General features: G+C 45.3%; 1 protein-coding gene across 2 annotated transcripts in view; it reads right to left on the reverse strand.

The window, feature by feature from the left end:
• The window catches only part of myo15ab (myosin XVAb), a 50,696-nt gene extending 44,148 nt beyond the window's left edge, over positions 1-6,548 (reverse strand). For both annotated transcript variants that reach the window (XM_028602033.1, XM_028602040.1), the window contains exons 1-3: positions 4,160-6,548; positions 253-2,706; positions 28-147 (exon numbers count right to left, since the gene is read on the reverse strand). In XM_028602033.1, coding sequence (XP_028457834.1) covers positions 28-147; positions 253-2,706; positions 4,160-6,139 — 4,554 coding nt within the window. In that variant the 5' untranslated portion in view covers positions 6,140-6,548. The remainder of the gene's footprint in view (positions 1-27; positions 148-252; positions 2,707-4,159) is intronic.
• Positions 6,549-9,460: the final 2,912 nt, after the last annotated feature.

Consider the following 9,460-nt stretch of genomic DNA (forward strand, 5'->3'; position numbering starts at 1 on the left):
AGGAATACAACAATAGGCATGGGTTACCTGCTGCCTCGGGTCTATAATGGTGCCATCAGGAAGAACATATGAAGCAGTCCTGACATTCTGGTTTTGAAGAGCTCTGGAAAGGTTAGGAGACATGGGCTTCTGGGAGATACGTGGGTCCTGTGGGGTAATACAGGAGATTACAACTGTAATAAAACAATTGTTGTTCCATTTGTAGACAAAAATTCATGTCAGGTTGTATAGTTATGTTAACCTTTTACCTACCATGATAACTGATCCATCAGGTAAAGTGTACGAGGCTCCACGAACTTGTCGGTTTTGCAAGGCATTGCCGAGCAATGGAGAGGAAGGTGTATGTGCATATGGTGACACCAAGGTTCCATCTGGCAACCGGTAGGATGCTTGCGTCAACTGTGAGTTTAGCAGGGCACTTCCTAACATTGGTGAGGAGGGTGGTGGGGGTCCATATGGGGATTGTCTGAGTTGCATAGGTGTCTGATAAGATGCTTGGCGGAGATTTGGGTTCTGTTGAAGAGCATTATGGAGCTGAGGCCCAGCTGGTGCATAAGGGTTACGGCGTTGCATCATAGGGGATCTTAAAGATGACACATTCTGCAAATTAGACCTGTTCTGTAGGGCATCATGAAGCAGTGGTGATGGACCAGGCTCAGAGATATAATCATATGGAGTAACAATAGTTGGTCCGTATGGTGAACGGAGCTGTGGAGTCTGATAAGAAGCAACACCTCTTAGTGCCTGACCATGTCTCATGGCTCCAGAGAGCATTGGAGATGAAGGTACAGATTGGGCATATGGGGACTGAGGCCTTTGAAGAGGAGATGCATAGGAAGCTTCTCTCACTGCCTGGTTTTGCAGAGCTCCAGATAGCATTGGGGAAGAAGGGTGCATAGGCTGTTCATAAGGGGACATTGGCCTTTGTAAAGGAGAGGCGTAAGATGCATCCTGTATAGCTTGATTCTGCAGAGCCCGCGAGAGCATAGGAGATGAAGGGGCCATAGGCTGTTCATAAGGGGACATTGGCCTTTGTAAAGGAGAAGCATAAGATGCATCCTGTATAGCTTGATTCTGCAGAGCCCGCGAGAGCATAGGAGATGAAGGGGCCATAGGCTGTTCATAAGGGGACATTGGCCTTTGTAAAGGAGAAGCATAAGATGCATCCTGTATAGCTTGATTCTGCAGAGCCCGCGAGAGCATAGGAGATGAAGGGGCCATAGGCTGTTCATAAGGGGACATTGGCCTTTGTAAAGGAGAAGCATAAGATGCATCCTGTATAGCTTGATTCTGCAGAGCCCGCGAGAGCATAGGAGATGAAGGGGCCATAGGCTGTTCATAAGGGGACATTGGCCTTTGTAAAGGAGAGGCATAAGATGCATCCTGTATAGCTTGATTCTGCAGAGCCCGAGACAACATGGGAGATGAAGGGGCCATAGGCTGCTCATAAGGTGACATTGGTCTCTGCAGTGAGGGAACATAGGACGCATCCCGAATTACCTGGTTTCGCATTGCACCAGAAAACATAGGGGATGAGGGAGCATAAGGTTCATATTCCGTAACCATCTCACCCATGTCTACTACTTGGGCTGGCTCTCGCCCAAAGCGTGGGGATGCGGGATATGACATGTGTTTAAGGGAGGGCTGTGGAGAGGAGGAAGGCATCCTTCTTATAGACTGGTGAGCTATAGGACGTCCTCGAGCCACAGGGCGAGGACGAAATCGACCAGATTCTCTCCTCCCCAGAGGAGCACGGTGGACCATGTGAGGGGAGTGAAAAGGGGAGGAAAGGAGGGAGGAGTCCACTGTGAGAACAGAAGACCTATTGCTTTGTATGGAGGAGGGACGGAATGGACGCACATTCTGGGTAGGTGGGGGCACGGGGCGCCCTCTGAGGCCCATAGGTGAGGGCCTGACAGTACCTAAGGGAACATTTCCCCTCATCCTAGGCCGGGCCAACGGTGTGGGGTCCCTGAGCAGCCGAGTTGAGCGACGAGAGAGGGTAGGAGATGACTGGGACGGCCGAGGCCCTGCAGGAGACAAACTGCGACGAGATGGGGAGGGAGAGGGAGAGGGTCTTCTACTGAGCTGTGGAGAGTGAGGGGGAGATGCATGACGAGGGGAGGTTGGACCATGCATCGTCCTCCCTCCAAATGGGCTGCGGGCTGGAGTGGGTGAGGCTGGGGGACTACGCCTCCTCATAGAAGCACGGGGTGAGGAAAGTGGAGAACGTCGTCTCATTGATGCTCTTGGTGAGGGTGGAGGACTTCGCCGAATCATGGAGGCATGGGGAGAGTGAGGGGTTGGGGGTCCTCGAGCCAGGGGAGAAGGTGATCTCTGAGGTTGCATTCTACGACGGGCGAGGGGGGAGGCCATGGGGGAGGAAGGCGGTGAGATTTGTCTCGACATAACAGAGGGGGGTCTTTGGGAATTGATGAACCCGCTCCTCATGGATGGTTGCGGGGAGGGGCTGAATCTCTGTGGAAGCATAGAAGAAGGTGATGGAGAAGCCATGGCAGAGGGATGGCGCCGCATCGGTGGGGAGGGCATGATGACAGAGCGGCGGGATGGAGTTGGAGAGGGTTGCAGGCGCCGCCCAGGAAGGGGGGACAAATTTGCTTGCTTAATAATCATGGCAGTTGGAGTAGGGATCACTGGGCCATAACCCTGTGGCTGTGACATCATCATCGGGTCTGCCATCATCTGCTGCCGAAAAAACACAACAACAGATATGTAGAATAAATTGAGAATAAAAAAAACCTAAGGGACTAATACATTTGGTGAAAATCAATGGTATTCCAAATAGAATACAACCATCCACCTTGTGGAACGTTAGTTCTGAAAAGTGGCCCATCTGCTCTACAAATAAATGACTTCCTGTACCACATATTAAGAATGCATTTCACTACTATTATTATTATTTTTTTCTATTAACAGATGGCTCGAGTTTGTGGGTGGGTAGTTGGGAGGTGGGCAAGAAGCGTATGTTTTTGATGTATTTGAATACATATGTTGAAAGACTGTTGTAATTGTAAAGTTTGGAAGAAGCACCTAATATTAGCAGAGAAATGGCATTGTCAGTTACTATAAAACCAGTATTATGGAAAAATTGCAACAAGCTACCACACTCCCAACCTCTCTACTCCACCCAAACATGATGCCTTGCAGCTACAAACCATAACGAGCACAAAAAGCACAGGGTCTATGTGGCTAATCTTTTACGATGCTAACATTTGTGGGGGAGTTCTGAAAACTGGAAAAGGTGTTTATACCTGCCTAGTATATTGTATAGCAACAACAATCACAAAATAACTTGAATCCTTGGCAAAGGCCACTTATACAATGTAAAAACAGCACAAAGTTACAGAAAAACATATTTAGTAGTTGACTACCCTAGTTAAGTATTGGTTGTTTCAAGCAACCGACTAAACGTTTCAAGCCCTCTATTGGCAGGCCCTGGCATTATGATCGCAAGCCAGCTGTCACACAAGCAATCCCCTCCACCTGGCTGGCAGTTGGTCTTGCAGTGTTAGATGTCAAAGCAGTTGTTAAAAACAAAAAAATCAAAAGAAAGTGCTAACAGAAATTAGACTACTACTGTGTTTCTTCAACCATTTTGTTTATGACAAGGATATGTAATAATATGTCACTTATTTTAAATTAGTGCTTGGGAAAGAGCAAGTTTAATAAAAGCTGCTGATGGCAAGAATGTAATCTAGTTAACAGGGAGATGTTCATTGTTTCAACACTACTTATCTGTAAGAGTAGCCATTGATTGGCTGTTGAAATACCTACTTAGTTATATCATAGAAGTGTGTTTTTTATTCACTCTAGTATTAATATCACTCATTGTCTTGTGGTAAATATTTAGATTTCACTATCAGAAAGCTTTAAATGTGGCGGAACACTTTCTAGTTAGAGATGCTTTTGCTCTCCCTCTAGAGTGGGGTTACTTAAAATAAGGTGCAAGTGCAAGCTTGGAGGGGCAGTGGAGGTGTGCTCTCTAGAATACAGTGGGAATATTGTCACCTTTTTTGCATGTTCACCCCACATTATATTAAGGAATCAGGTTGAAAGTTGGCAAAGTTGCCTTTCTGTACCCTCTAACATTTAAGGGTATGGCTGTACAACATCAATGACATAACAGAGCTCAAATTACCTGCGGGGAAATCATTTGTGGAGACATCATTCGTTGCTGCGGCAACATCATCTGCTCTTGTGGTAAAATCATTTGTTGTGACATCATCTGCTCTTGTGGTGACATCATTTGCTGGGGCATCATCTGTTGCTGTGGTGACATCTGCTCTCGTGGTGACATCATTTGTTGTGACATCATCTGCTGCTGTGGTGACATCATTTGCTGGGGCATCATCTGTTGCTGTGGTGACATCTGCTCTCGTGGTGACATCATTTGTTGTGACATCATCTGCTGCTGTGGTGACATCATTTGTTGGGGCATCATCTGTTGCTGTGGCAACATCATTTGTTGCTTTGGTGACATCATCTGTGACGGCATCATTTGGGCAGACATACTCTGTTCTTGTTGTAACATCATCTCTTGCTGTTGTGACATCATCATAACTTGTTCTTGAGGGGAAAACATAGTTTGTTGTTGAGAAAACATTTGCTCTTGAGGAGACATCATCATTTGTTGTTGTGGTGACATTTGCATTTGCTGCTGTATTGACATCATGTCACCAAGTTGACCTGGTGCAAGAGGATACTGGTCTTCATACTGGATTTCTGACATGTCTTCAAATTCTGGATCAGGTGGCAAAGTAGGTGGAGGGGGCAGAGGCACATCTAGACGCTCTTTACCAAATAGGCGCACTTGAGGTCTCGGAACTCTAAATGTCATCTCCCCTCCCTGAACTCCACCGGTATCATCCCCATATTGATCATACTGGTCTGGATACTGGTCCCCATACAGGCCCTGTAGCTGATCCATCCCTTGCCCTCCAAAGCCAAAGGCCTGCTGGTCTCCTGGTAGAAATCCAATGGCCTGCTGGGAGCTGTAGTCTTGATAGGGCATGCCAGTATCGCTATAACTAACTTGATAGTCTGGTGGAAATCCCCCTTGCATTCCCATAGTTGCTGCATAAGGGTCCTCGTAATAACTTGCCTGTCCGTTGTCATAGAACCCCCCTTGTCCATTAGCGTAGTAAACTCCTTGACCATTTTCATCAAAATAACCCTGAGCTCGAGGGTCAAGGAATCCATCCTCACCCATTTGTGCATAGTAGCCCTGACCCTCGTCACCATACATTGCCATTGCCTGTTGTTGTTGGTCATCATAGTAATCAGCTTCCTGGTTGTTATAGTAGACTTGGGCAGAATATGGGTTATAGTAGTCCCCCATGCCATCATCATAAAGACCTACTTGATAATATTCTGCATTTGGATCATAGAGTCCTTCTTCCTCATAGTAACCCAAGTCTTGATAGTCTGCAACCCCTGTTCCATTGTCATAGTAACCATACTGACCCCGGCTTTCATATGCCGCAGTTGCCTCATCTCCATAACCACCATAGCCATCATCATAGCCTCCATAATCTTTCTGGATGCCCGGATGTCGCTCGTCGTATCCATAAGCCTCCTCCCCATTCTCATAACCATTGTTATGGTAACCATTTAGACGACCTCTGGAGCTGGCTTGTCGGTTATGTCTTTGTCCGCCCCAGCCATGGTGTCCTGCGTTTTCTCGCATTTTAGTTGACAGGAAGCGGTTGGTCAACCAGTTAGTTGCCGCTGCAACCTTACCCAGCAACGCACTTGTGTTCTTGAAGTTGTCAGGAGGCTCGTCTCTGTTCTTTTTTCCAAACATGTTTTTGAAGAAGCCCCCTTTCTTTTGATTTGATTCGTTTCCTCCTCCCAGACGAAGCAGCATGTAGGTTGGCTTCTTTCCACCATTTTTCTCTGCCTTCGCTTTGGCCTCCTTGTCTTTTTTATTATTTTTGCTGCGCTTGAACCTCATCATGAATCGAGAGGTGTTCTTCAGCATGGACTTGCGGCGTTTCTTCTTAGCAATGCGGGTTTTTCTCCTCCCCAATCCCAGGAACAAACGTGATGTACTTTTCAGCTTCTTCCTGCTGTTCCTGCGCCTCTTGAAGCCAGAAAACTTCATGAACATCCTAGACATGTTCTTCAGACCTTTCTTTGGGATTTCCTTTATCGGGAGCTGCGGAGCTTCCTCATTTTTTTTACCTTTCTTTTTCTTTGCATCAGCATCAGATTTCCCTCCTTTATGGTGGTGGCCATCTTTAGATTTATGTTTGGATTTGCCGCCATCCTCTTCATAGTCTTCATCCTCCTCTTCTTCATCCTCCTCATCCTCATCTGAGTCCCCACGTCTAGACTTCCCCCCTTTCTTTCCCTTAGTCACCTTGCCTCCTCGCCCCTTCCCTCTCCTGTCATCCTCTGAGTCTTCCTCCTCTGACTCTTCTTCACTAAACTCGTCGTCCTCTTCCTCATCACTCAGGAGCTCCTCCTCATCCTCCTCGGACTCCACTTTCTTACCTTTCCCTTTGTCTTTTCCTTTCTTTCCATCATCCTTTCCCTTGGGTGGCTCCTCCTTTCCCTTCTTTCCCCCTTTCTTATCATCTTTCCCTCCTTTCTTATCATCCTTTCCACCTTTCTTATCATCCTTGCTGGGTTTCTTTTCCTCTTTTCCTCCTTTTTTGTCATCCTTCCCTTTCTTTTCCTCCTCTTTCTTTTTCTCTGGTTCAGGTTTTCCGCCCTTCTTTGCGTCCTTCTTGGGGTCTTTCTTAGGCATTTTCAAAAGTGGCTAAAAAAACATCATGCCCTTTCTTCAGGATGCAATGCTGTAAACCTTTAAACACACAAACACAAATATTACATGCACACTGTATGGAATGTAATACTGTATTTCAAGTTTAAAATGAAAAAAATTGAATATAGTAAGAAAATATGATCAGTATTCTGACCTTTAAAAAAATTCTTGGTTTAGATATACCTAGTTGACTTTGCACCAGCACTATGTGCAGGTTCTGTTTGAGGACAGGTCCACCTGGCCAAAGCCGTTCTACAATGCACAAATCTGGTCCCCATGAAGGCTCCTGTCCAAACATAAATAGCTAAACGTCAGCAATCTTTAACTCACACACACATAGACATTATCCATACACAAATACTAGCAATAACACAATGAAACCAAGTGGTTACGTAAACTTTGATCTTCATATCACCACCCCATTCAGGAACGGTGTTAAAATCTATTTTATGTGTTTTTTAGGTCAAAAGGGATCAGAAATCCAAACCTTCTATAAATCTAATTCTGCTTATGTATACAAAGCATTACTGTAACTGTATTGTGACACTCAACCTTACTATGAACTCTTACAAAAACAATTGTATACTGTGTTGGTTTTACTAATTTCCAAACAGTATGATCCCTGCAGCATTTGCTTTCTGCAAAAATGGATACAAACATTAAAAACACACAAACAAAACATGCAGCTGTTACTCCAGCTCAAGCTCTGTTCAGTCTATGGTTAAGTCTTTCTCTTGTAGAGTTGTAGTAAAAGACAAACTATTGTGGCAGTGTCACCAAACTCATTCAACGAGACAGCTTTCCATAATAGTCACCTCTGCATTCAATTGCAAACACTGCAGAAGAGCAAGTGTGTTGGTCGCCAGAATCTCTGCAGTCTTCAAATTTGTTGCATCCTTGCAATAGATCTCTTCTTCAGCAGTTAAAAAAAACTGAAGCAAAAAAACTCCGGGACAAAGTCTTTAGGTCACACTGAGCTTCTTTCTTTGACCTACTCTGTCCTCTGTTGCTCACTACAACACATTCCCTCACTCAACACAGCACTCTGTTCACGCTTGCCCTCCTCAGAGTGTGTGACAACTAGTGTGTCTGTGCTGTGTGTGTGTGTGTGTGTGTGTGTGTGTGTATAAGAAAGAGAGAAGGGCAGATGGGTTGCCTGTTTGTGTGTACTTGTGTTCTTTGGGATATGTGTATGTGTTTGAGTGCAATTGAGGAGTTCCTTGTGGCGGGTTGTAGAAGGAGTCTTAATTTGTCATCTGGCTGAACAGGTGAAACTCGAGAGCTCTGGGCAACTGAGGGGGCGGGGCATAAATAATACAAAAGGTAGAGAGCAAGAGAAAGAGAGAGAGAGAAAGAGAGACAGACATAGGATGCAGAGGATAAGACTGAATGGCAGTAAGATGTCATCAACTCCACAAAAATCCAATAATTAACAACCTCTAATTTCTGTACCGTTATTGTGTTGCATGTACACTTATACATGAGAGAAGTATACACACATTCACACTATCTGACATTAAATCTTCTCCTCCTATTTTTTTCAGAGTAACACACTGTCAGGTGTGTGTGTATGAGCGAGGGTAAGAGATGCAACATTCTCATCAATATTATATTCAAACAGCATCAATATGAGAACTGCAGGCAGCCACCAACCTACAGTATCTCACATACGTAACAGCAGGAGAAGGAGCAGAGGCAGAAGAAACACCCACTTGTATTGTAGATGTGACGTCTTCGCTCTGGGTATCAATAACAGAGAAATGACTCTCTCGAACACGCACATACACAGCCAGTGAAGGATCAGTAACAGGGCTTTGATTATTAGTGCCATCAACCAAATTATTCCCCTTCTAGAAGGAAGGGGTTGGATTGCCAGATCTGTCCTGTCACAGGGTATAGGTGTTGGGTTGCCAGATCCTGATCTTTTGGTCTTGGTGTGCAAGTCAATCTGTTCAATACCAACCAGCAAAGAGCACATGTAGTGTATGTGTGTGCATGTGTGCACAGTGTGTTTATGCAGAGTTAGTGCACATGTGCATTAAAAAGACGGAGAGCGTGATAAAAGAGCATTTTTTCCTGGATTTTCCACGGTTTGTCTCTAACCGTACATCTGCCTTTGAAGCAGAATGAAAAGACTCTATCAAACATGAAAAGCTCTGAGTAGCAGCCAGCCTCCATCTTCCCAAAGCAATCGCTGCTCAGGCGGTCCTCCATCTTTTGATAGCATTTGGAGAGCAGAGACAACACAGAGGAACTGGGATACATACATTATGACAGAAGTGGACTTGATGAGGCTCATCAAAAGCATTCAGGTCCTGAGGGGGAGCAATAGACCATCTTTGTCACTTTACACACACACACACACACACGCACGCACGCACGCGCACACACACACACACACACACACACACACACACACACACACACACACACACACACACACACACACACACACAGCAATCTACTGCTATCTAGTGGACCAGCATTCCACCTGCAGCATTAAAATAGTTTGAATTTGGTTGGATCAGGTAGTTTACAGGCCTGCAGCAAGTGTGCACACAACACAAGTATTTTTGCAATATTGTTCATGGTTTTATGTACAGGCCTAGTCTTGTGAGTGGAAAGGAGAACATAGGTAGTCTCACTTCTTACTAACTTACAGGAGAGAAG

The sequence above is a fragment of the Perca flavescens genome, chromosome 2, assembly GCF_004354835.1.
Source record: "Perca flavescens isolate YP-PL-M2 chromosome 2, PFLA_1.0, whole genome shotgun sequence".
Lineage (NCBI taxonomy): Eukaryota > Metazoa > Chordata > Actinopteri > Perciformes > Percidae > Perca > Perca flavescens.